Here is a 25624-nt window from a genome sequence, read left to right as displayed (position 1 = left end):
AATTAAAGAACAGAGCAGGAAGATGCTCAAAGAGGTTTCTAGAACTCTTAAAATGACTTTTGAAACCAAGATGCTTGAAACATGGTGATAAAGCTGAGAGCTGTTCTGTCCTCATCCCACCAGGCAGCCCTTACTCAGTCTCTCTTCCAACTGCTCTCCCAATCCCGCACCATGGTGCATTTCAGGAAGAACCTAGATGGGTTAATCCCATATGTTGGTAACTTCTTGGAAAGACCATAGCGGAGTCGCATACCTCCCATCATTACCCATAAAGAATATCCAAGTCAGGCAGACAACACAGAAATGATACCACAGGGACAAAGAGTCATTCACCAGATATATTTGAAGTCTAAGCTCTTGGAGCTATACACGTGCACAAATGATTCAGTTGGTGGAAATCTTCCCCTTTCCCTCCATTTTAAAACTTTTCAAACTTAAAATAGTGCTAAAGAGGTTTGCATAATGTGCGTCACGGAAATGCTGGGGCAACTGCGACTTTCACAGTGTGAGGAGCTTCCCCACGAACACGGCAGGCGCTTCCCATTTCTTACTGCTTCCCTGAGAAAAGCCCCTCTGTCTTCCCAACAAAGTCCAACCTAGTGAAGGAGTTGCTTATCCGAGACAGGTTAACATGGACATGCGGCAATACCCAGACTAACCACCCAGGTCACACATGCCATTGAGTTTTTGTGACTACACAGGATGGTCATTTCAGCTTTTACTAAATTGTCAGTTATGTCTGATATGAGTGTTTTGAAACATTTAAAATATAATTTCTCAAAACTTTCTCTCATCTAGATTTCTTCAGATCCTGCATTCTGAAAAAATTCAGGATAGCTTAAAAAGTCAATGACCAGCAGTCAGCTGTTCAGCCCCCACAGGTGGGTGGCTGTAGTTGTCATCTAAATAGCTGAATGCAACATTCCTCCATTAGAGGGCGCCATTCCTCCACCATTAAGTACGTAGTCTTGCCCGTGAAAATCCGGAAACCTCCACAGCAAAGGAAAGTCAAAGCATTTGCTTATTACATACTCCTCAGATTTTATTTTTACAAGGAGTCTTCATTTTTCCCATGGAAACTTAGGATTTTACAAGCAATGCTCTCCTCAGTTTCACCTGTACTGTGTCCAGTACTATATTGCTATATTCACAGTAGAACGGACTTTTAAATTTCTGAGTGATCAGTCTATGCTTTTAAGTTTCTGAGGACACTAACATACATCCTAGGCAAAAACCACAACAACCCTTCAATCAGTTGGCTGCATCATTGTTCTTGTGTGTTTTTCTGAGGCTTAGGTCATGAAAGTACTTCCTCACTCCATCATAATTTGTATTTGCATCTAAAGTAATTCATTAATGTACAGGAGTAGATGAGGCCTGGCACATACAGCAGAAGGTAATGGTTCTCTAGGTGTATCTTCTGTAATGCACTTTGGGCTGGAGAAATAGAAAAACCACATGTAACAGAAACAAAACTTGTTTGAGCATATGGGCATTGCATGAGCAGGATTGGCATACGTTTATCTATCACCCTTTCCCTGTTTTAATATGCTCAGCTGTTGCTACATTCTGGAGATTTATCTTCCTCCAAATCGTCTAAAGCTGACACTTGCATCATTATTTAAAAACAAGTGGGCTGAATAGCAAAGATGTTGGCTAATCATTCATATATTGGCATACGATGTTGTCATGCCCTCTTAAAATTCAGCATTATCCATAATTGTAAGTGATATTATCAGATTATCTGCAATAGTATATGGATGCATTCATAAGCAATGCACATATCATGTTTTTAAGCAGCTAATGGTTGAACAGTCACTAAATAAAAAACATCCAGATTTAAAAGCACAGCTGAAACATTTGTACAAATATACAAAGAGGAAAAACAATCGTTCAGACACCATGAGACTTTGATAATAAATAGGTTCATCTGAAATCGGTCTCTGTCACCCTGGACAAGCCTTCCCAAGGAGACTGGGAAGTTCTACATGGAAATGATGTTCAAAATCTATTGAGGAATATCTTTGGGACCAAGCTCAATTTTGCCTCCAGGAATTTTAACAGAGCTATGAAATATTGACTCAGAATAGTGACTATACCCAAACTTGTCAAGCTGGATGATACGGATTATTTTTCCTAATCTAGGTAGGACATGGCTGGATGCTGATAATCTGTGAGTTAGAGTATATCCTCAAATCATGAAAACAAATGCTGGTGATCATGCATGTCCTGGGAATGTCGGGATGCAGAGGACTGAGAGAGACCAGATAGGGATATCTCATGCAGTCAAAGTCAAGTTTACTTATGGTCCTATTTGAGTGGCCAGGAAAAAACAACACACACGTCAGGACTGGGACTGAAACAGCTCACAAACAACACAGGTACTGTTTGTTATCGATGTGTCTGGCTTGGGTCAACATGAGAGAACGAAGATATTGGCTGTGCTGACTGTTTAATAAGAAAATACTACTTTTTCTAGAACCTTCTAAATAATGGATCATACTTAATGGGTATGATATGATCAGGAGACATATCACCTTTTCCTAGCCCTTTTGTCCGAGAGGCTTGATTACAAGGAAGGAATCTCAAACAACCAAACACCCAGGGATTTAAAGGCAATTAATTTTTTTTTTTTTTTTTCTGACAAACAACAGGGGAAAAAAGCATGATAAAGAAGAGACGGATTTTATCCTCAAGGTGGAGCAGTAAGCTCAGTTGGACACAGAGGGTGGCAGGCCGGGACGCCGGGTCTGGATGATTTTTGGCTTTGGGGAAGTCTTTGGATCCTCGTCGCCCTCTATGTCGCTGTCGCACACATGCACGACCACACTTGGGGTGGACTCTGTTCCAGCATGGAGCTCATACTTCTCTCCTGGAAAGCAAGGAACATGGGTGAGAAGAAGGGAGAGTTTCAAATAGATCCTCTGGCAAGGTTTGCACAGGAGGTAAGAAGAGCACGTTGCAGTGATTCAAAGTGTGGAGGGTTGGGTCTTTCCTACGTGTTATTGGGAGTTGGTAGAACCCTTAAGAGGTGGGTTCTAGTGGGAGGAAATTAGGTCATTAGGGTTGTGCCCTTGAAGGGGACCCCAGCCCCTTCCTGTTTCTGGTCCACCATGAGGTGACCAGGTTTCTACCACATGTTCCCACCATTATATACTGGGCTGCCACAGGCCCAAAGCAACAGGAGCAAGTGACTATGGGCTGAAATCTCTGAAATCATGACTCAAATTTTTCCTCCTCTTACATTAATTATCTCGGGTACTCCCTCAGTGATGGAAAGCTGATTAACATAGACAATCAGGTTAATTTCTATTTCTAGTCTTGCTACTAATTCCTGGGAAACCTCAAGCTAGTCACTTTACTTCTTCATCTTTTGAATAGGGTAGTCTCTAAGTTCCCTTCCAGCTATACAATTCTTATAGCCATGGCTGTCCCCAGCTAGAATAAAATGAGATCATCATTTGTAAAGGATTTGTAGTAACTAGTTTAGGTGATTGTTAAGACCCTTTCCAGTTTAAAAGTCTCTCATTCTTAACTGGCTCATGTTACAATCAAATCACTGCCAGGCAACTGTATTTCTGTCTGTTTCACTTCAGTAGGTGTTTATTGAGCATGTCACATGGTCTTGCTATTGCTGTCATAAAGGCCACAAAGTACAACGAAAGCACAGCCCAGGGGAAACAGAAGTAATCAGAATGTAACATGGTGAGTGTTAGGGTGGCAAAATATGTTAAGATCTATGGTACCCAATTGTAAGGAGCAAGTCATTCTCAAAGGCTTTTTGAGGTGACAGTTGACCTGGGTCTGCCTGACAAGTAGAGGACCACCAGGTGGAGGGGCAAGAGAAGGGGACCAGTCTCAGTCTGCATGTTCATAACTTCTCATCTTAACCATTGACATATTTATCTTTCTCCCATATCTTTCCTTCACTTCCAGTCCTCACTAATCAGTAATCATAATCTAAAAATTATGTCTTTCAGATATCCTCCTGGCTGGTGGCTCTCCGGATTCACTAGAACATGTTCAAATTTCTTAGCCCATCACAGAAGACTGCATAATCTCTCATCAACATTACCTCCATCCATTCCCTTTTTGCTTGGTCAAATTGGTTTACCTGTTGTCCCCTAATCACAATAGCCACATTATTATACCCACCAAAACTAGCTACTTTTACTTGGCATAGTCTCACCTCTATTTGAGATCTCCCTAAATCCTGCCCTTCTCCCCAGATCAAGACCAGACACAACTCAGTCCAAGAGTCTTGCCTGCTTTCCTGTCTTTAGTGGAAAGTGCTTCTGCTGGACAGCTTGAGCAAGTATTGTCAGTTCTGGCAGCAGGACACTATTTACATGCTGCTGGTCACATCTAGGTAAGCAACAGTGGTGAGAACAGCAAATTCTTATAAGGTGCCTTTTAAAATTCTGGTACTGACAGAGAATGAGGAGCACTGATAATGCAGTAGATAGCACAGCTCTTCTAAGTGATATTGGGAAAGATGGATGCACCACAGTTGCCCTTGTTATTGGTTGAATTGAGTTCCCCTAAAAGATGTTTAAGTTCTGACCCCCAAGTCCTATAAATGTGACCTTATTTAAGGAGAGGGACTTTACAGTTGATTAAGTTAAGAAGAGGTTGTTAGGATACAACTGGTATCTTATAGGAAGGGAAAGTTGAATATTCACAAACCCAGGGAGAATGCCTTTTAAAGAATGGAGTTACACTGCCATAGGCAAGGAACCAACAGAAGCAAGAAAAGGTACTGAAACAAATACCCTACAGAAACTTCAGAGAGCACATGGCCCGTGTGCACCTTGATCTTGGACTTTGAACCTCCAGAACCATGAGTCAACAAATTTTTCTTTTTGTGAAAGCCACTCAGTTTGTGGTACTTTTTTTATAGCAGCCTCAGCAAACTGATATAGCCACACCCTCCTAAGAGTGTTCTCTTTCTGTTCAGAGTCAGAGAAGTCTTTATTGGACACTCTTTGCCCCCAACATCCTGCTGTGTTGAGGAAAGGCTTTTCTGGTAGTAGCAAAAAGGAATAGAACTAGCCAGAGCCACTAGACAATGGCTCATGAAGACTCTGTGGTTTGCAGTCTAGATGTGGTAAAATTATAGGCAGAGAGAACTTCCTCAAGTCTCTGACTCATGGGAGCTGATGTAGATTAGAATGGATGCAGGTGAGGACAGTTACAGAAGGAGGAGACCTGCGAGAGAACCAGGTACTGTCAATCACTCACACTACTTGGAAAGCAGGAACTGAGAGAACTAACCTAATCAGGTTGTAGTCCACTTGGCAGTTACTATACTACACAGATGTGTAGGCATGGAACACAACTTGATTCCACGTAAAGTTAATTTAATCAGGTAGGTCCCATCCTCCCTAAAGTATTTTGTCCCAACATAAAAGAACTGCATTATCAAAGTTCCAGGATAATAGAAACATGTAAGGAATTGCTATGGAGAGGAACTTGCATGAAACCAGCTTTACCTGAGAGGTGTAGGAGAAGATCTGGGCTGAGGGTGGGCAGACATGGTTGGTGACATCTCTGGACAGTGGTTCTCAAACATCTGATAATTTACTGGGGGTGCTTGTTAAAGGCAGAGATTACCAGGATGGGATGCCATCTTGTACATTCTGATTTAATGGAATCTCCATTTGTATCCAGATCCCTTGGTACTTCTGGTTGTTTCTGTGTCTGGGTGGCCAGAGTTTCATCACTTTGTGGATAGCAAGGGACTGTGGTCCCATGAGGTACTGGCACACACATCACATGCCCCTTTTTCCACTCTGCATCATTTTTTTAAATTGGAATAGTAGTTTTTATTGATAATAGTTCAGAGATAGGATAATGGAAAGAAGGGTACACAGAGGAAAAGAGGCAGGGGACCCCGGGTCAGTTTCCCCAGCCTCCTGGCCACCGGCACTCACTCATCTTTGGTCTTCTCATCTTTGTTTCTGGAGAACAGTAAGTTGCTCAAAGTCCAACAGCGTCCAGAGTGCCTAAAATTTTCTTTCTTTTTGTTTCAGGAACTCTTTGCCATTCTGAATGAAAGATACTGTCAAATAAAAGAGGAAGACCTGATTTCTAAGTCCTGGAATGAGGTGGTGGTCCTTGTTTCAGTGAGTAGGATGTCTTTCTCACATTTGAAGAAGGCCCTATAGAGGAAACACCCACAGCTGTTGGAGTCCTGTTCATGGCTTGCAGGGGGATGGTGTCTGCCATCCTCAGAGGGGAAGACCACAGAAAGGAATCTGCCATAGCAGATGAGTGTGGAGGTTTCTGGTCCTGGGGTGGAGGTGGTGGTGACAGCAGGGACCCAGACCAGAGGACTGACCAGACACACTCTCCCTTTCTTCATCTGTTGGCAAATGTTAACAGATTTCCACTCCTGACCCCACAGTTGCAGTGAAGTACAACAAAGCTAAACTTTTGATTATACCTTTTGTTGGCCTTGGCTTAGATCAAGAGCATGCCTTAAAGACACCCCTTGTTGCAGTATGTTTACCATGTCAGAGGAGGTTGCTTCCCTCTCTGGGTAGCAGTGGGGGACTCACAGGATGGGAGAGGCCAGCACAGGGGTAGCCTCTCTATGTGGGGTGCAAGGCAACTTTCACATAGGTGGATGTAGTCAGATTGGCCAGTAGTAGAGGTACTTCATGGCTGTGATCCCATTTACTCTGACATTTCATTATTCTATTTTTAGAAATTTTCTTACTATCAAAATCCAGCAAAGCTTAACAGCTGCTGAGAGCCTACAAACTAAAAAGAAATGGCATTAGCCTTGCTGGATTGAATTTTTCTTTTTTTGGCCTCTTTTTCCCTTTGGGCTTCAACTAATTCCTCTACTGTGAGGGCTGACGTCAATGCTGTCACCATGCAAAGGGACCAACTAAGCTTAGTTGGGGACAAGAAGTCCTCAGGCCTTATCCACCCAGGTTGTGGACAGGTCCTGTCCCAGTGCAGTGAGAACAGGGCACTGGACCAGCATTTCTTTTAAAGGACGAGAGGATTCATCTCTCAGGTGCTTCCTCCTCTGTATTCTGTATGTGCCCTCTCCCCTATGCACAGAAGGCCAGCACCTATCAAAACATGCATCCTTCAGGGTTTTCTGTCTACTCCCTTGAAATAAATTCCCAGCCAAACAAACAAAATCCTCTAGCACTGGGCCAAAAGTTAAACTCTCCCACAGGCCTTGGAACTATCTGAGGCTTGGCCACAGTTCAAAGCAGATGCCAAATTCTGTTTCCTTTTTTCTTGAGTGGGTGGGAGAGGTTGGTGACAATGTTCCAATTCCTACTGATCTGGAGGAGGGATCCTGGGTGTCCACAGGCTGCTTCCTATCCTCAGGAGGAGGAGGAGGTGAAGGCTCTGCAGTTCTGTCAGAGTCACAGAGGAGTGCGATGGGGCTGCCAGTCCAAGTGCCACAGGAAGCCTCCATCACACTGTGGCCTTTGGCTTATGGGCCATGGGTGGGCTCCTTCTCTAATTCCAACTTCATCATGTGCTTATGCAGCTTGTGCAGATCAACATAATTCAGATGCCTTAGGGCAGGGGATGATCCAGAGCCATATGCATGTGCATTAAAGCAGGGTTGAGACTACTTGTTCAGATTCTTAGAAAACTTTTGTGATGGAAGGAAGATCACATGGTCCACTAAGGAATAGATAGGATCCCTGCTCTAGAGGCTTCCAGAACACAGCAAAGTCTAACAGGTGCAAGGAGCTTTATTCCTTAGCATTCGTTGCTGGTCTGGGAAGATTCTCCCCACTGAACACCAGTCCTCCCTCTAGAAGGCGCTTACTTCAGGCTGCTTTCATATCTGCACCCCAACTTCCTGATATCTCCCTGTAAGTCTCCTCTTCCTTTCCAAACTAGAATTAGTTGTTTGCCCCACGGCTCCACATTTCCTTCCTGGCTCCCATGTTTCTCCTGGCAGCTCTGTCTTTTTTCCAGCCTTCTAAGTACAGATCCTTAGATCCAGTTATCCTTGAATTTTCTTTCTCCTCATCCACTGCAGTTACTCAGTCACCAAGTATCTCTGAGCGCTGCTTTGAAGGCTTTCTGAGGGTGCTCCCTCCCACCCACCTTGTGATGACACAGCCCACACTCACCCTCTGCCACCCACCAGGGGGCTTCCTGCTGCTTTCCTCCCCAAAGGAACTAACTTCCCCAGCCAGAATCAGCCCCTACAACAAATTTTGGAGACTCCACTTTTCCACATACTGGAAGTGTGACTCTTAGAAAGCTACATAGCGTTTCCACACCTCAGTTTCCCTCATCAATGCAATGGCAATGCCCACATCACTGGGAGACTAGGAAATAAGGAAATGTGTTGTCAGCTACTTTACAAAGTTCTCCCGTGGTGCACAGTGTGATTATTCAGGGTGATATTAGTTTGATCAATGCTGTTCCCCTCCCCCAAGAATTTCCAGTTTTCAGTCAGATGAACTAATCACACAACGGTCCAAGAATCAAGCGGCCAAATGGTTGTCAAGAGCTTTCACTCACTGGAATCTGTTGTAAAGAGCAGGAAGAGGTGAATGAGAGGCTGAGTCCCATGGTTTGAGTGAATAGCCAGGTGTCATGTGATCAAATCCCCCAGATGGATCTCTCCTTTCCTCTAGTCACTATGTCCCCTTTTCTGACTTGTCCTTGGGAAATTTCTTTCCTTTATCCTCTTTTCCTATCCATTTACATACCTCTATTTCCATGAAATGGAAAACCAGAAGCTCCGTTCTAAGGAAACTTCTGATTTTCTTTTTCTGAGTTGGTCTGAGCTACTTATTTATAATGCTTAATCATACCAACTTTTGTATTATTCATTAGTTATTTCATCTAGTGATGCTTTACATTCCAATTACCCAAGTTTCTTTTGGGATCCCTGCCACACAGGGCACATGCTAACGCTCAATAAATGATAGATTTATGAAGGACATTGGGCACAGCTGTTGGTCATGACTTGTGTAATATCCTGTATGTACTCACACATGAATTTTCCTTCTGTGGTTCACCAGGTGTAAATTTTAGCATTTCAGGGAAGCTGAAAGTTATTTAATGCAGGTATCTACCCTATTTATTAGTATGCCAGGCACAGATCTAAGTTTCTAAGTGGTTCACGTAAACAGGTGTTTAATGATGCCTACGGCTCTGTGGTGTGGGTTTCATCGTGTTGGGTTATGCTAAGGAAACCGAGCTCACACAGGGAGTGACCACAGAGCCAGGATTCAGACCTGCCCAGCTTCACCAACCATGCTCACCGTCCCCTCTGGTTCCGCCTCTCATTATTTTCACTGTTTCACATTCTGCAAGAAACTCCACTGGAAGGGAGCCTAGTTTTAACTTTTACTTCTAATACATTTTCATGGCAACATATTTTCAGTGTATATTTGTTCTCTAGCTAAAGATAGACTATTTATTTCTCCTGATCTTTGTCTCATTTTATTTTGGGCTTTGCTAGTTATTCTAGGCAAGGTCTCTTTGACAATGAATCTTCTATAAATTATAGCTGGGTGTAGGGGTGCATGCCTGTAATCCCAGTGACTCAGGAAGCTGAGACGGGAGGATTGCAAGTTTGAGGCCAGTCTCAGCACATTAGCGAGGCCCTAAGCAACTTAGCAAGACCCTGTGTTCTATAAATTATAAACTGAGTTAATCTCCTCTGGAAGCTGTGGACTCAGGAAAGTATCCTCGATGTTTCCCTCCTGTTTAACCTTACCATCTCTCATATGAAAGCTGAATTCTCAACAGGAATGTTACATGTTATAGCAGATCATGCTTTCCAAAGATGATATAATATCTCCCCTCTTCCAGGACCTTGCCACTTCTCCATTGAGTAGTGCTCCCTCTGTTCCTTCTTTGAAAACCTGGGCGGGCCTTTATGACTGCTTTGATAACATACGGCAGAAGTAACCACTATGACTTCTGGGTTACTAAAATGCCAGACACTTCTGGCATACTTTTTCAGGATACTTGCTCTTGAAACCTCACCTCCATGTCGTAAGGAAGCCCAATCAGCCTATGGAGAGGAAGCAGGGTCCCAAACCGCCACCAGTCATTGGAATGACCCCTCCTGAAGCTGATTTGCCAGTCTCCAGGTGTGCTGTCCCAACAACACCACACGGGACAGAGATGAGATGTTCCCCAGAGCCTTGACCAAGTAGATTCATGAGCATAATAAACAATTGCTGCTGTTTTAGGCCCTACAGTTTTGGAGTAGTTGGTTCTGTAAAAGTGGGCCTGGGTGGTACAAATTCTCTCTGTTCGAAAGCTTGGGGAGCCACTACAGTTGAGTTGAAGTTAATTGCTTGTGGTGTTTTTCTCCTTTCCCCTGATTGGCACTTTGTTAGAGTGGATATACTTCACTAGGTCTGGTGGTTCCCTTGTGTGGAGGACATTTTGGATCTCTCACTGTCTCTCTATGTCTCTCTAGTGTCTCCACTCCTCCCATTGGAAGAGGAGCAATACTAGGGTGATTTGGGGGAAAGAACTGGAAATGCTCTCCTCGCCCTGCCCACCTTTCATTCTGAGCCTCTTTTCCTGTGAAGAGTCTGTGCTCTGCTCTGGGCCCTGTGCTAAGTCTGGCAGGAGAGTCCCTGCCCAGTGCTGGGCCTCCTGATGCTTTCCAGCTCTGTGATGGTGTGGGTGCACCTGCCTGGTTCAAGATGTTCACTTCTTTTTTTTTTTTTTTTTTTTTTTTTTTTTTCGGTGCTGGGGATTGAACTCAGGGCCCTGTGCTTGCCTTGCAAGCACTCTACCAACTGAGCCATATCCCCAGCTCAGATGTTCACTTCTTAACCTTGTTATCTGAAACCAACCTGGCAATTCACAAGGGCAGTGAAAACTCATCTGTCTGCTTCTCAGTTGGTTCTGAGCCGATTAGGATTCAAACACCAGTGTCAGTAATCAGTCTACACTGAATTTTAAAACAGGATGCTGGCTTATCAAAGCAAGTGCTAAGAACATTTCCAGTAGAACTTGAACACAGAACCATGTTGGGTTGTGCGCCAAGTGCGAAGCTTTAATTAGGACTGAGTCCTTTATATTTGGTTGAGAAGAATACAAATTGCAATATTAAAATCACTGCAGGAAAACAGAACGGCTTGACTTAAAAGGCATGGCACCTGCCTAACCGCCAAGAGGCACTAGGGAGACCCTGCGGGTGGAGTGGTAACAGTGGGCTCTGTGCATGCTGGCTTCACTGCGCATGCCCAACTGTTGGTGAAAACAGATCCGCGAGGTGTGCAGGATGGTGTAGATACGCTTGAAAGGCGTTCACATTTAGATTTTCTTTCAAGAGTTAGGTGTAAGACTTAAATTAGGCAGGAGAGGAAGGCCCAGGAGGCTGCAAACCCTGGTTTGCTGCTCCCTGTTGATTCTGCGGGCGGAGGGGTCCCACACTGTCCAGTACCGGCCAGGGAGGCCCCAGGAAGCGGGACAAGCCTAGGGGTGACATGCCCTGCCTCCCTCTGTCTGGGGCCCCTGCCAGCATTTGAACTGTTGCGCCATGCTCACTCCTGCCAGGACTTGTGCTGGGGAGTGTGTTCTTAAACGGAAGGACTGAGGTATATGGAAAAGCAGCAGCCCACCCCTAAACAGATGTGCTATTTAATTTTTTTTTTTTTTTAAATTTAATGGTATTTTCAAGACACCTCTTGGTGATCTCGCTTTACTGGACACTCTGTCTCTTGTCTCAACACCTCTTTGTCACTTTCAACTAGTGTAATTAGTGTCCTCCTTAAACAAGTGCCGCGCCCCCGTGTGGTCTGCCAGTGAATTTTGTTGTTGCCGCCATGACTTAGGGACTGAGTTGGGGTGGAATCCTGCATTTAGCTGGTAAGGCCCAGGGCTGCTAAATGTACTGCTTTGTGTAGGACTGTCAGCTCCAAAATCACAGCATTCTTATCGCCGTACACTGAACTCAGAGCTTAAGACACACACTTAGATTTTAATAGGAGACAAAGATGGTTTGACAATCAACTGATAATAAATAGGTGATACAAATTGAGCATTTACTATATCCAGGACACAGAGATTTATATGGCTTGTCTCTTTCGATAAGCAATCTGATTTTCTGTTTAGGAAACTGAGACACAGAGAGGTTAAGGAACTTGCTTTAGTTCACACAGCCCATAAAAGATGGAGCCTAGAATCAAACTCACATCCTGAGTTTTCATCATCATCCTAAAGCTAGAGAAAAAGCCTTTCTTCATGCTGGATCTTCATCTGCAGTTACAAAATAGAATATTCTAGGTCAAAGGGGCTTTTTGGAAGCTAAAGATCACACGTATTTGGTAGCTAGCTATTCACAAGATTAATGTGAGAATAGAGAAAAAAAAAAACCTCTTTTCTTAGTCAGAGTGAAAAAGATTCAGGATTAAAAGAAATATTCCAGAGTTCACTCCTCTATAAACTTGGGTCTCTGATTCCTTTGTGTTTCCTTGAGTGCATATTTCCTGTTTCATTGTGGTAAGCCCTGGAGATGGGCAGAGGATTATAATCAGGTCTCCTGGGTGCCAGTGTATACAATGCATTTTCTCCTGGGGTCAGGTGTGAGGTGGCCATGGTGTGAAATGGATCGTGTGGATCATATGGATTCACTGTAGGAAAACGTATTATTAACAGGAATGACTGGGATTCTCCTTCCTTGCTCTACCGTGGTCCTGACCTGTATCAAAATGATAGACAAGAAGAATTTGGCAAGATGTTAAAAGACAGAGGGAGGGAGAGCAGAACACTTTAGATTTGTCATGAGGGGAGCTCTATTTCATAAAGGGAAATTTGCTTCTGGAGGTTTCTCTTTCATATAGGATTAGGGTGGCCATTTATCTTTATTCCCTTCTGAGACATTTAGGACCCAAAGTTCTTTATGGGGTACTCTGATTGAGGACCTGGATTACTAACTGAGATAAAAAGTAGAACCTAGTAGGAAGGCAAGGGCCAGAGAGACCCAGGGAACCTCAGAAGGAGAGGGGTGAGGAGGCAGAGAGGGAGGAAGAGCAGAGAAAAGAACCTCACTGAATCCTGGAGGAGGGGGCTTGTCCACCCAGGCAAGAGGAGAATGGCAGAGACAGAGATCACAGGAGCTGGTTGGACGCCCCCTGGAGTCTGGAGGTTTTCCTCTATGGGAACAGACCCTATTATTCTTTCTTAGGATCAGAAGTGTGACCTAGGCAGCAGCTCTGGGGACACACACACACACACACACACAGTGAAGGAGAAACATCAAAAGTACTTATGTTGGGGTAGTAAAATTTGTTATTCAGCTTTTCCCATTTTTTGTCCTTGTGTCTTTCAGATTGTCTGCAATTTGTACATTTTACCTAGGAAATAAGAAAAAGTGTTTCATGTTGCTATTAGGTAGTGATTGAAGATAAGTTGTGGAATTATGTGCTGAGAAGAAAAGCCCCTTTAAAATTTTTAAATTTTTCCCAGAAAAAATTCTTTGAAAGGGAATGGAAAATGGTGAATGTGTTCCAAGATCACAAACCTGAGTCCCTGTGTGGGGAATGACGTGGGGAGAGGGTGCTAATTGGCAAGGTGGGTGCTAGCTCCTGTGCCTTTTATACCTGTGATCAGAATATAGTAATTGTTGAATGGACTGAGTTCTTACATAACATTCATCCTACACGTACCCTAGACATAGGTGCTCATCTATATTTTAAGAACTGAATTTTATCTACATCTGAGTCAGAGCCTAGAATAGAAAAGGCTTCTTCCTTGTGAGTTACGTTAATTAAGGAAATATATTTTCTATTTCAGGAGACAATGTGTACTAAGCAGAAACACCAAAATTGCTTTACTATAGCGTGTTTTGATAGAGCAGGATTTAGGGGGGAAAATCTAAATATAGCAGATGTAGGCAACTGGAACCTCAAGCGCCATTTTAAACCTTCCTTTGCAGTTAACTAAAATTGATCTCCCTAACAAGAGCTAAAAATAGCAGGAGGAAAAAAGAGTAGACAATGACTTTTCATATCGCTCCCGGCAGGCATTTTCAGTGACAATGAACATGACCTTCCAGAGCCATCCAGACAGCAGAACAAAGGCTGGCATTTCACACGGGGCCCCTGATTTACCACCTGTTTAGTGGGGCATGCATCTCGATTTTGCCATTTTGGATGATTGGTATGGATAAGTTGTTTTGCTGAGCTGGGTTTTTATTTTTTCCCTATTTTGTTTTACATTTAAGAAAAAGAACAGAGCCTTGTACTGCTTCTGGAATTAGGGGTACTATGACGATAGATATTATCAAATAAATAAAAATATTCAATTCATTATCCACCTCAAGGTCAGAGACCATCTTAGCTTATCTAATTTACTGTTAGATGATGGGCATCTACAAATTCACCAGGGTGAATAGAAACATAAAGCACACCCGTTTTTTATAGAGAGCATAAACTTCCCCTTAAACAGAACAGAGGGTAGCAAATTCTGATCTACATGTCCCCTTGGACACGAGAAGAAAGCAAGGGATGTGCCCTGAAATTCTGAGGCACTGGGTTGGTTGGGTCACGGGGAACAAAAGAAACAAGATATAGAAGAAAAAAATGTCCAAATTGTTTTGTGTTTGTAAAATCTCCTTTCCCAACAATTTTGAATTTCTTCTGGAAAAATTAATTTTACTATTCAAGAGACTTCTCTACTTTTTCAAACTTTTAACCTTCCAGGGCAAAGAGTGCTTGTTCCATCCATCCATTTTGCTTCTTGGCAGAGGAACATATTTAACTTAACAGCCGGGCAGCCTTGACAATTCATTTCTCCAGTCTGTGCCTTACATTTTCCAATCATATAAATGAGGATATTGACAGTGCCTGTTACTGTGTGCGATATGAAGTGAGATAATGTAGTAAGGTATCTAGAACAGCGCCTGACACATTGTAGGCACTGCATGTTAAGTCATTGTTTTTATTTAATTATTTATTTTACTTCCTGGATCAAAGACAGAATAAACAGTCATAGGGACAGTGGTTAAGAGTGTTTGACATTGTACCTCTCATAATTCTCAAGAACACAAACTTGCTCTCACTGAAAACACAGAACTGAAACTTCTTGAATTTTCTATTGCCCTTGTCTCCTGTCGTAACATCTCGTTAATGATTTCAAAGGATTTCCTCATAAACCCACAGGCTTAGGTTTTGTCAGGGCTCCTTTGTTCTGTGCCTGGATCTTTCTAGAACCTTTTGACCTGACTTGTCCCTCTCTGAAAGAGAATCAGAGAGTCCCTTTTTGAAAGGACAGGGATGCTGATTTGCCCCTGGCTAGTCTGAGCCAGGGCCTGTGTTTGCACGCCCCACCGCATCCTCTACGAAAGGGTCCTGTCCTTTCACCGAGGGCATGTCCTCGCCTCCCTGGGAAGCCCCCACCAGCCAGCCAGTGGGTGCACTGATGGGACCCTTACCCTGAGTGCCTCTCGCCCTGGATCCCCGCTCCATGATGTTCCTTCTTTAGACTGACTTTTCTCGGCCCCTTTAGATTTCTGTGTCCCTTCCCAGTCACTCAGCTCTGCAGGTGAGCGCCATGACCATTCCTCCCAGCACAGCTCCATTCCTTTGATCATCTGAATTGCTTTTCTCTGTTCTTATTCTCATTCATTTCTGAGCTTCTGGAACTGAGATAGTCATCCCTTAAAATGAACCGAGTTATCATTTGTTACTGAAATGATTCTGCCAAAGGGTTAAAAAATGAATTTTACTAAATCATTTCTTAAATGGAAATGCTAGAAGTCATTTCCTTATTGAAAACATTAGTTTAGTGCTGCCTGACTCAGACTGGCTGAAGCCCTGGGAGAGCAATGCTTTGCTGGTGAAGACATCATTCTCAAGCAGGCCAACGGCGCATCTATTCACGGGTTCATTCGTATTGTTCATTCAGTACTTATTGAGCATCTACTATGTGCCAGGTGCTCTCAGGCATCAGGAGAACCAAAATGAATAAAACATGAATCTCCCCTCAAAATGTAGGAAAGACAGTAAGTTCAACAATAGCAAAGAAAGGAGTTCAAAGGCTCCTTGCCTTGGCACCTTGTTGGGGAAAGGGGTCAGAGATGCAGCTAGGGAGGATCCAGGGTATAACCTGTTCCCTCCTTGGTGCATCAAAGAAGGCCCTGCTGCAGTGTGTGTTTGTCCCCCACAAGTTCATGTGCTGGAACACTAATTCCTCAGTGAGGCAGTGTTGGGAGGTGGGACCAAGTGGGAGGTGCTGGGGCCGTGGAGGGGAGTCTCATGACAGAGGGATGCTCTTCTTTCTTGAGTGAGTTCTCACTCTGAGAATTGGATGAGTCCCCATAAGAGCTGGTCATTATAAAGCAAGTCCAGTCCACCCCTTGTGTTCTCTCTGCCACCCATGCTGAGCAGACACTAGTGCCATGCTCTTGGACTTCCCTGCCTTCAGAGCTGTGAGCTCAAACAACCTTTTTACTTTGTAAATTAGCAGTCTCAGGTGTTCTGTAATATAGGACCTCAGCAACCTCTAATATAACCTCTGTGATATTTTCAACTCAGTTATTGGATACAAGTCATTTATTTCTGTAGGGTGAGGAAGTAAAGAGAAACAGCTTCAAATTGCTGGCAAGGAATGAGAGAAAGCTATCCCAGCAAATATATCCCAGTGGCAGCTGTGTCATGGACACACTATAAGTCATCCTTGAAAATATAAAGAGACCCTTGATTTTTGCACAGAATGATGCACAGATCTTCATTTGCACATTTAGCAGATACTGGGCGAGGCTTTCTGGAAGTTCAGAGCGGTGGGAGAGCTGTTGCCTCAGGGTTAGGATAAATGTTTTGCCAGTGTCAGAGAAGAACAGGGCTAAGGTCTGCCGAGGCAGCCACTGTCCTTCAAAGAAAAGGAAACTGGCTGAGCGGTGGAGATCACCCTTGGGAATCAGAAAAGCCAGGATTTGAAATTGGCCAGTTTTGTCACCTTGGGAAAGCTCGTCCATCTCTCTATAGCTGTTTCCTGATCTGTAACATGGGGGTGATAATTGCCCTTAGCTCTGTGCTTATGACATGTAGGGCACTTCATGTAGGGCAATCGTAGCTGATGCTCTGATTGTGATAAAGGAAGGCAAAGGTCACAGGCTAGAGGCACAGCTAAGGTGAAAGACAAGTGTTCTAACATTGTCGATCACTTGTTCACAATTCTAAAAGGAACTCCTCCCTTTTTATCCTGTCTCTTTGTCCATTCCCTTCCTCCTTCCTCCCTCTTCTGTGGCAGGCTCTGGGAGCATCCCTTGTTGGCGCTAATTCCCACTCCATCTGTCCTGGGTTGCACCTGTCCCTGATAGCGCCTTCCGGACGCTGCACCGAGCTCCACCAGCTAGTGAGGATGTCTGACACTTGCCCCAGCCTCCTCCCTGCACCAAGGTTGGTGAACACAGACTACAGGTGAATATTCTTTCATATTCTTGATTTTAAAAAAAGATGATGATGACTTGACTTTTACTGGTTCTAAGTGGGTGGACCAGAGACCAGCTGGACTCTGATGGCCAGCAAGCCTGACTCAGCCTGGGCCTCTGTTAGGAAGAGTGAAGGAGGAAGGATGCAGCCTTGGAAGCAACTCTCATGGGCAAGTTCTCTCTCTGCCCTTGGGCCTCAGTTTCCTGTTCTATAAAATGCAAGTCAGCCAGCGACTCCTGGTCCTCGAGCCAAGATCTTAGTGATTCCGTCAGGAGTTCTATTTGCTGATCTTCAAAACAACTCTATAGAGTGTTCAAATGTATTCCTGTTAATAGCTGTATAGGTGTCAAAGTGGCAGCTTCAATGACAGGGGCTCTGACTGGTCCCTTGGAACGGGACAAGCTTGTCTGCTTCTGAAATGTCCTGCACTGCTGTGGGAAATGGCTGCACAGGGCGTGGCATGAGCAGAGGAGTGGAAGCCACAGCTTCCTGTCTGTGAACTAGACAGTCCAGGAAATCACATTCCACAGTCATCTCCCTTATTAGGACATTACGTCTCTCACTAGCCCATCTTAGATACCTACTGCTTCTCGCAGTGGTTCTTCCAGAGTGAAACTGATGGCCATTTCAAAGGCCCCAGGAGCCAAGTGACCTGCTGGTGATTATTAAAAAAAAAAGACCCCAGGAGCTTGCTTGTGGCAGCCAGCAGTTCTCAGACAGGTTTGTTTATGAATCAAATCATCTCATCTTCATCTGAGTAGCCAGTGGGGTGACCAGCTCTTTCTAGTTCTCCTGGGAATTTCCTGGTTTGGACACTGAAATATCATATCCCAGGGTCCCCTCCATCCTCAGCAAACCAGGACACTTGATCACCCCAATTTCCAGCATTTGAAAATTTTTATGTGTCCAAGAATCGCTATGTGTGATTATTAAAAAATACAGATTTCTGGGGTGAGTGATACTAGGCCAAATGTTTTGCTGACCATACTAAGGAATACTGGTAAGAATTTATTATAAGTTTATTATTCCTGGAATTTGGAATTTGGTTACCAAGGGTTCTTGAATTTATCTGGATGTTAGAATCAGCTGGGGAGTTTTTAAAAAATACTGATGGCTGAACTTTACTCTGGATCAATTAAAGTAGAATCTCTTGGGGGTGGGACCAGAACATTGGGGTTATATTTTTAAAGTTGCCTCTCACTCCAGGAGAATCAGCAGTAGATGCAGCAGACATACTGTTATTTCCCATATGCTCCACGGCACTGAAAACTTCTCTGCCAGTGGTTTCAGCCCCTCCACCCTCCACCATTTCCCCTGTGGGTATAATACAGGAAAATAACATGGAGTACAATATAGTATTGTCTACCTAAATTGAAGATAGTATCATTCTTAGGTATAAACCTAAAAAAATACCTGGAGACATACCTAAGGAAAGATACAAAAACATTAACAGCAGCTTTGATGGTAATAGCAAATTCCTGGAGATGATCTAAGGGTGGTAGTGTATTCACATAGACTGGAATACTGTACTGCAATGAAAATGAATGAATCAGAGCTACATATGTCAACACTGGAACAAAGTGACCGTAAGATTATTCTAAAGTTAGAGGCTACTGTGTTTGACTGAGTTCTTGGATAGTGGGAGGCTTCCCTTTGGCAGGCAGTTGTCTTGTGACAGAGTTCCTGGATATACTACTGTACTATGACCTGTGGCAGCAATAAAACTGAGTTGCCTCCTGCTGGCTGACAGAAGCCATTTTGCCTGTTCTAAGAAAACTTCCTTATGGTAGGAATCCCAGAAGAATAAGGTAGCACCGCCAGATCTTAAGTCATCTGCATTGTAACCCAGGAGTTGGGAGGACTGCAGTCATTTTTGTGCAGGTTCTGGAATTGCTTTTAAATAGGTGCAGAGTTGGAGGCTGCGTCCTCATTCATTATCCCTCCCACTGTCTGCACAGAGCAATAAATCCATTAGAAGTGCAGATGTTGCTGTGAACCCAGGATTTCAAGGCTGTTAATCCTGTTTGGCACTTCTAGGTTGCTGACGAACAAAGGGCCGCAGAGCTTACCTGGTCCTAGTTTGGCCACGGCATAGAGGAGGTCATAGTTGAGGACCGGGGTGGCATCACTGATGGGCTGCCAGCCCACAGGAGGAGACGAGGGGGGTGAGATGAGAAACTGCTTGGCAGGTTGTGGCGGGGCCAAGTGCAGCTTGTCTCCATCTGTCTCCGGAGTCTGGACCTTTCAGAGTAGGAAGGAGACACTTTACTCATTATGGCTTCAGATGTGCCAGGTTGGTAAACTAAGATGTGGAGCTTCATTTTCAGCCTGTGACGAATGAACCAGACTTTAATGATAATTACTACTTACTACACGCCATGTGCTCAATTATCTGATTTAATCCTTTAACAGTAGATCTCACCTTTAAGGTTCAACTGCGTCTCCTGAAGGGTTTACTAAAACACAGAATGCTGGACCCCGCCCCAGGTGTTATTATGCAGGTGGTCTGGGATGGGGCCAGAGAGTTTGCATTTCTTGTAAGTTTTCATGTTCTTGGATGTTGCTGAGGCTGCGGGTGCACTTTTACCACAAACCTGCCAAGTCAGTCAGCTTTTCTTTCTTTCTTTCTTTCTTTTTTTTTCAGTACCAGGGATTGAACTCAGGGGCACTCGACCACTGAGTCACATCCCCAGCCCTTTTCTGTATTTCATTTAGAGACAGGGTCTCACTGAATTGCTTAGTGCCTCACTAAGTCACTGAGGCTGGCTTTGAACTGGCATTCCTCCTGCCTCAGCCTCCTGAGCTGCTGGGATTACAGGCATTTGTTACTGCACTGCTCCTAGCCAGTCTTCTTTTCTTTCCCTCCTTCCATTCCTGCCTTTTTTTTTCTTATGGATGTAAAATTCACATAACATAAAATTAGCCATTTTAAAGTTAACAATTCAGTGGCATTTAGTGCATTGTCAATGTCTTTGCAACTGCTGCCTACCCAGTTTCAAACCCTTTCCACAACCCGTAACTCTGTACCCATTAAACAGTGACCGTCATTCCAACTTCCCACCAGCCTCTGGCAGCTGCTTTCTGCCTCTCCAGATTTGCCTATTCTGGATAAATATTTCATATAAGTGTAATCATAGAATATCTGACCTTTTGTATCTAACTTCTTTCACTTAGTAAAAGTTTACAGGGTTCATCACATAGTAGAAAGTATCACTATTTTTGTTTCTTTTTAGGGCTGAATAAGATCACATTGTATGGGTTTGCTGCAATAGCTATCCATTTATCTGTTGATGGACCTTTGGGTTGCGTCCACTATTTGTCTATTGTGAATGGAGCCACAGTGAGCATGTAGGTATGTATATTTGAGTTCCTCTTTTCAATAAATAGGAGTGAAATTTCTAGCTCAGATGGCAGCTCACTGTTTATCATTTTAAGGAACCAAGTGAAGTTTTAGTAGATGAGGAAACAGGTTTGTTCAAGCAACACAAATTAGTAGCAGAGGTGGGATTTGAATATGGGTCTGAAGCCAAGGTTCATGTGGTTTTCACTGAGTCATCTCTGCAGAGTCCAAAGGAGGGAACACTTGCAGGTCACTTGAGAGGTGGTACAAGGTATCTAGAGAGGTGGTAGGAACATTGATGGAATATAATGGGTACTGATTTTCTGTTGCTGTGGACTTCATGAACATCTACCTCTCCCATTTTGAAATAGCTGGAGTTTATTTTGCATGAATTGAAACACAAGACTAATTTCCATGTATTTGTAAACTTTTGCCACGAATAGGAAGCATTAGAAAAGTTACATAGTACACTAAAACTTAATTTTAGTTTACATAGTAAACTAAAACTTAATTTTAAGTTTTTCCTAACAGAAAGGTTAGGAGTCATGATTAAATCATTCTTATTATAACTACTAACTAGTGTTTACTATGCATTGACCAAGCACCAAGCTATTGAAAACACAAAAATTCATTTAATCCTCATGGCAATGGTGTGGGAATGTATTATTATTCCCATTTTATAAATGAGGAAACAGCCCCAGTGAGGTTATGTGAGCTGCCCAGGTTAGAGCCCTGGCTGGCAACTCCCTGTTCCTGCTTCCTCATCCATAAAGCTGCTCCTCTTTGGGAATCATGATCTGCATCTACTTCTCAGTGAATTAATTATAGGCTACAAACCAATCTTAAAGTAGAAAGGGCTTCATTTACATTTTAAAAAGGCAAAGAAAAAATAAGGCAAGAAGGATTAATTTTTGATCAATAATTGCCTTACCTGTGCAAAGTAGAGTTTTAATTTTTTCCCTCTGAACTGGGTTTCATGAAGCTCTATCCTGGCACGGGCTGCAGATTTAGGATTACTGAAGTTTATTCGGACACGTCTGAAACTCTTGAATAGCTGGAATGTCACGCAGTCATCGTAAGTCCGGAACAGTCCCTCAAACTTTTCCTGATAAAAATGAACACAGAGGAAGATCCATTGGTTCATGTGTCTTGTGTGATACCAGATCTGACAAGAACAAGTAACTGATGAAACAGGCCATTTATAACTGAAGTTAGAATAGAACACCGGCAACAAATGTTTGGGGTCTATTGCCAGATGCTGTTCATGCCTATGGATTCAGTTCAGGAATTCATAACTTAGATCTAGGGGTCTGTGGAGGATTAATGAATAAGGTTCAAGGCATATGAACCATGTTGACCATGGTGCTTAAGGTGTGCTTTTTTCTGGAGATGGTGTCATAGCTGTCATCAGATTCTCTAAGGAGTCCGTTCTCTCTGGGATGTTAGAGGTACTAAGTACGTGGTGGACCTTCTTCATTCTTATCAATCTTTGGAGCACCTTTCTTGCTTAAAGATGTGGATTTCCCATACCTCCCCAAAACTTTCTAGACAGATAGTGCTATGTGATTAGTCCTAGTAAAATGTGTGCAGAAGGCAGGAAAACGTCCTTCAGTAATTTTTCAGTGTCCTTCTCTGAAGAAGTCATGTGTTCCAGATGAGGAAAGTGAGACTTGTCCAAGGAACAGTTATCAGAAATAGGATTCTCCTCATCTTGGGTCCCTGAATGTCTGTGTGGAGTAGAAATAGCTTTCTTCCTACTCCCACTCCAATCTGTAGCCAACTTTGGCTTGGCAAGGAAAAAATCCTCTTTTGCATTAAACCACTAAGATTTGGCAATTATTTTATTTTTGCAACATAGCCAAGTCTATCTTAATACAAAGCAATAATATAAAAATTTTGATTCAATACACAATTTCAATTCAGCTGAAAAAATATCTATTACATGCTCACTTGGTACAAGGCACAGTTTTGCAGAGATGAGGATCATATTGTTCTGACCTTCAATGACCTAACAATTCAACATGAGAGGCAGACACAGACACACGGAACAGAATACCCAGAAGACTGGGGAAAGGCATAAAAGGAAAACCAGAGGAAAAAACGAGTGTGTATATTAATGCTCTCTGTCTGGTTCCTTTGATCCTTAAAAGAAAATTCTTATTATAAGTAAGATTATCAGTGCATATTAAGTAACTGTGTTTTAAATGGAGAAATTAATACTAAGGAAATAACTTTAAAAAAACACCTGATTATTTTGTTTCAGTGTAAAGGTATTTTGCCATCAGAGTCAGTATAAGCAGGAAGCAGAGGCAGGAACAATTAATGCTGCAAGAGTCATAGAATTTTAACTTTAAATTGACCTAAGAGATGATGAACTTGACCTTTGCTTTCTCCCCTCCGGCATTTACAAATAGGAACCCTAAAGTCTGAAGAGATAAGGATGAACCCAAGGCCTCATGGCCAGTCAGTGGTAGAGCCATGACCAGGCCAAAGTTCCATGACCATGACAGGGGTCCACTCCCTGCTTTAACATAACCCATTGCAGCTTATTTTAAAATATTTTTCTCCTCCCTTTCCCATCTCAAATCATGGGGGAAGCAAGATTAACCTTCTTCCCACACTAGGCAGAGTTATCTGTCCTTGAGCTCACAGACCACAGGAATGAAGGAGTTCAGACTTTGGAATTGGCACCTGCGTGCATATCTAAGGAATGGCTATCTCTCAAGGGTACAATGAATTGTGACCTCTAACAGGGCGTGGTAGACGAATCACTTCTTTAAATGCCCTCTGTTCCCCCTGACAGTTAGAAAACACAGCTTGTGGGACAGGACTCACTGGTGTTTCTCCTTTGCTAGCAAAGCAATAAAACTTTTTTTCCCCCTTTATCTCAAAGCTTTGTCCTCATTACTGGTTACTGGATTGGCACTGGGGACAAGGACTGAGTTTTGCGTATCATGACTACAGAGATGCTTTCAACTATGTTAGGAATTATACTGCTAGACTACATGAAGAGATGGTTGTGTCAATGAGAGCAAGAGATGAATAGCCATAAACTGACCCAAGGCTAAAGTGTGACCATGTCTAAGAATCAGCACAGGGTTGTGAGATATCTCTGTCCTGAGGCTGCAGAGGAAGGGTGTCTTGGAATGACAGAAGGGCATCGGCCTCTCGGGTATCCGTATGAATGTGTCTCAGTCCCTCATGTCCATGCCTGTGATCCTATAGGCTGTGACCCTCCATAGTCCCTCCCACCTTTGACCTCTGTGTCTGCACACACACTTTCTCTTTTATACCACCAGATCCATCCAGTCCAAGAACCCCAGAGGATAGTCTTTAAGCTTTTGTTTCTTAACACTTATAAAGATTTGAGGGGTTCTTCCTCCTACCCCCACCCACTTTCAGGTTCTGTTCTTATTTTCCTTTCCCTAATAAGAGTAAAACAAGTACTTTTTCTCATCTTAGCCAGGACAGTATTGTTTTCATCTCCCAAGATCCCCCAACTCCCAGGCCTGGGCTTCAGCTCCCACTTGAAGGGGGCTCATTAAGGCATTCTTTCCCATAGTCCTAAGTTTTCCTGAACAAGAATTCCAATGATTAAAATACTTTGTTTTCCAGCAATGAGAGTACTTTGAGATGGTCTAATCAGAGCTAATGGTTTGATTAATGTGGGGAATTTTAGGGATAAGACAAATGAAGAGATTAAAATCTCATTTCTTTGTCACATCTAATATGTTTTAGGACAAGACCCTTGGGTCTTCTTTGTGGCTGGTTGCTTTTCTGTTTCCAGTTTGGGGGTTCTGCCACCCCATCACCTCTCCAAGGCCTATGGTGTGTTGTTAAGGGTGGCACTGGGGGGTGGTCTTCTTTTCCTTTTCAGTTCACAATCCTTTTTTTTTTTTTTTTTTTATAACTCCCATCTCAGCTTATTAGAGCTGTTGACCTCAGGAACTTGGATTGGGAGAAAAGGATTAAGGAGCCCAGGGTTAGGCTCCAGGTAAGTGGCAGAGGACTTATTGTGCTTGAGGTCATGGGAGACATCAGGAGGGAGCTGATCACATTGTTTTCTCCACTGGTCCTCCACAGAGGACTCTAGGCAGCTACCGCCATCAAGATGGAATTGGCCATTGCCATAAACCTCTTTTATCCCTTGGTTTGGGCTTGGACCAAAAAACAGATGGAGTTCTAGTACCTAGTCTGGGGTTTAACCCAGAACTTGGGGGACAGGATTCTCAGCTACCATATGAGCCTTCATGTCTATAATGATAATAATCAACAACTGACATTTACTTGTCAGGTCCTCTCTGTGCAAGTCTTTTGGGAACTTATAGTTGCAGAGGGTGACAGTTGGCCAAGAACTGGGGACTTATTAGCCATCTCTATTTTTGTTTCTACTAGTGACATTACAAACATTTTGTATGTGAAGGCAACAGGATACCGGAAGAGGTCTCTGGTTAGAGGCTGATCCAGCTTAATGAGCCTAGCAGATGTGCCCTGAGGCCAAACAGTGGTAAAAAAGAGCTGGCTGCAGGGGTCCTCCAGTTTTCTGGATGGGAACCCCCAGAAACCCAATGAATTCCTCATTTCCTTGATCATCAGTTCTCTTTGTAGCCTCTGGTTTGGATAATGTTCTGTATCGGCCCTCTCCAGTTCAATTTCATTGAACTAGAAATTAAAACAGACATTCTGAAATATTTATTTTAAATTTGTTTAAAAACAACAACAATAAACCCATTATGTCAGCATACCCCTCTTTAGAGAAAACACTGTTTTCCAAAACAAGAAAAAAAAGTGAGAAGGTTGGCATTGTTTTACATTTTAGCAAATCTCTTTCATTTCTAACTTGATATGTGGTTGAAAAAGTGAAGAATACGTTAACAAATTT

General features: G+C 43.2%; 1 protein-coding gene across 2 annotated transcripts in view; it reads right to left on the bottom strand.

The window, feature by feature from the left end:
- Window positions 1–324: 324 nt before the first annotated feature.
- RCAN2 (regulator of calcineurin 2) overlaps window positions 325–25624 on the bottom strand; it is a 261424-nt gene continuing 236124 nt past the window's right edge. For both annotated transcript variants that reach the window (XM_079147180.1, XM_079147181.1), the window contains 3 exons: window positions 21674–21847; window positions 19472–19643; window positions 325–2872 (listed from right to left, as the gene is read on the bottom strand). In XM_079147180.1, the coding sequence (XP_079003306.1) occupies window positions 2712–2872; window positions 19472–19643; window positions 21674–21847 (507 nt within the window). In that variant the 3' untranslated portion in view covers window positions 325–2711. The remainder of the gene's footprint in view (window positions 2873–19471; window positions 19644–21673; window positions 21848–25624) is intronic.

Source organism: Sciurus vulgaris, assembly GCF_902686455.1.
Source record: "Sciurus vulgaris genome assembly, chromosome: 7".
Classification (NCBI taxonomy): Eukaryota; Metazoa; Chordata; class Mammalia; order Rodentia; family Sciuridae; genus Sciurus; species Sciurus vulgaris.
This window is presented reverse-complemented; position numbering and strand designations above follow the sequence as displayed.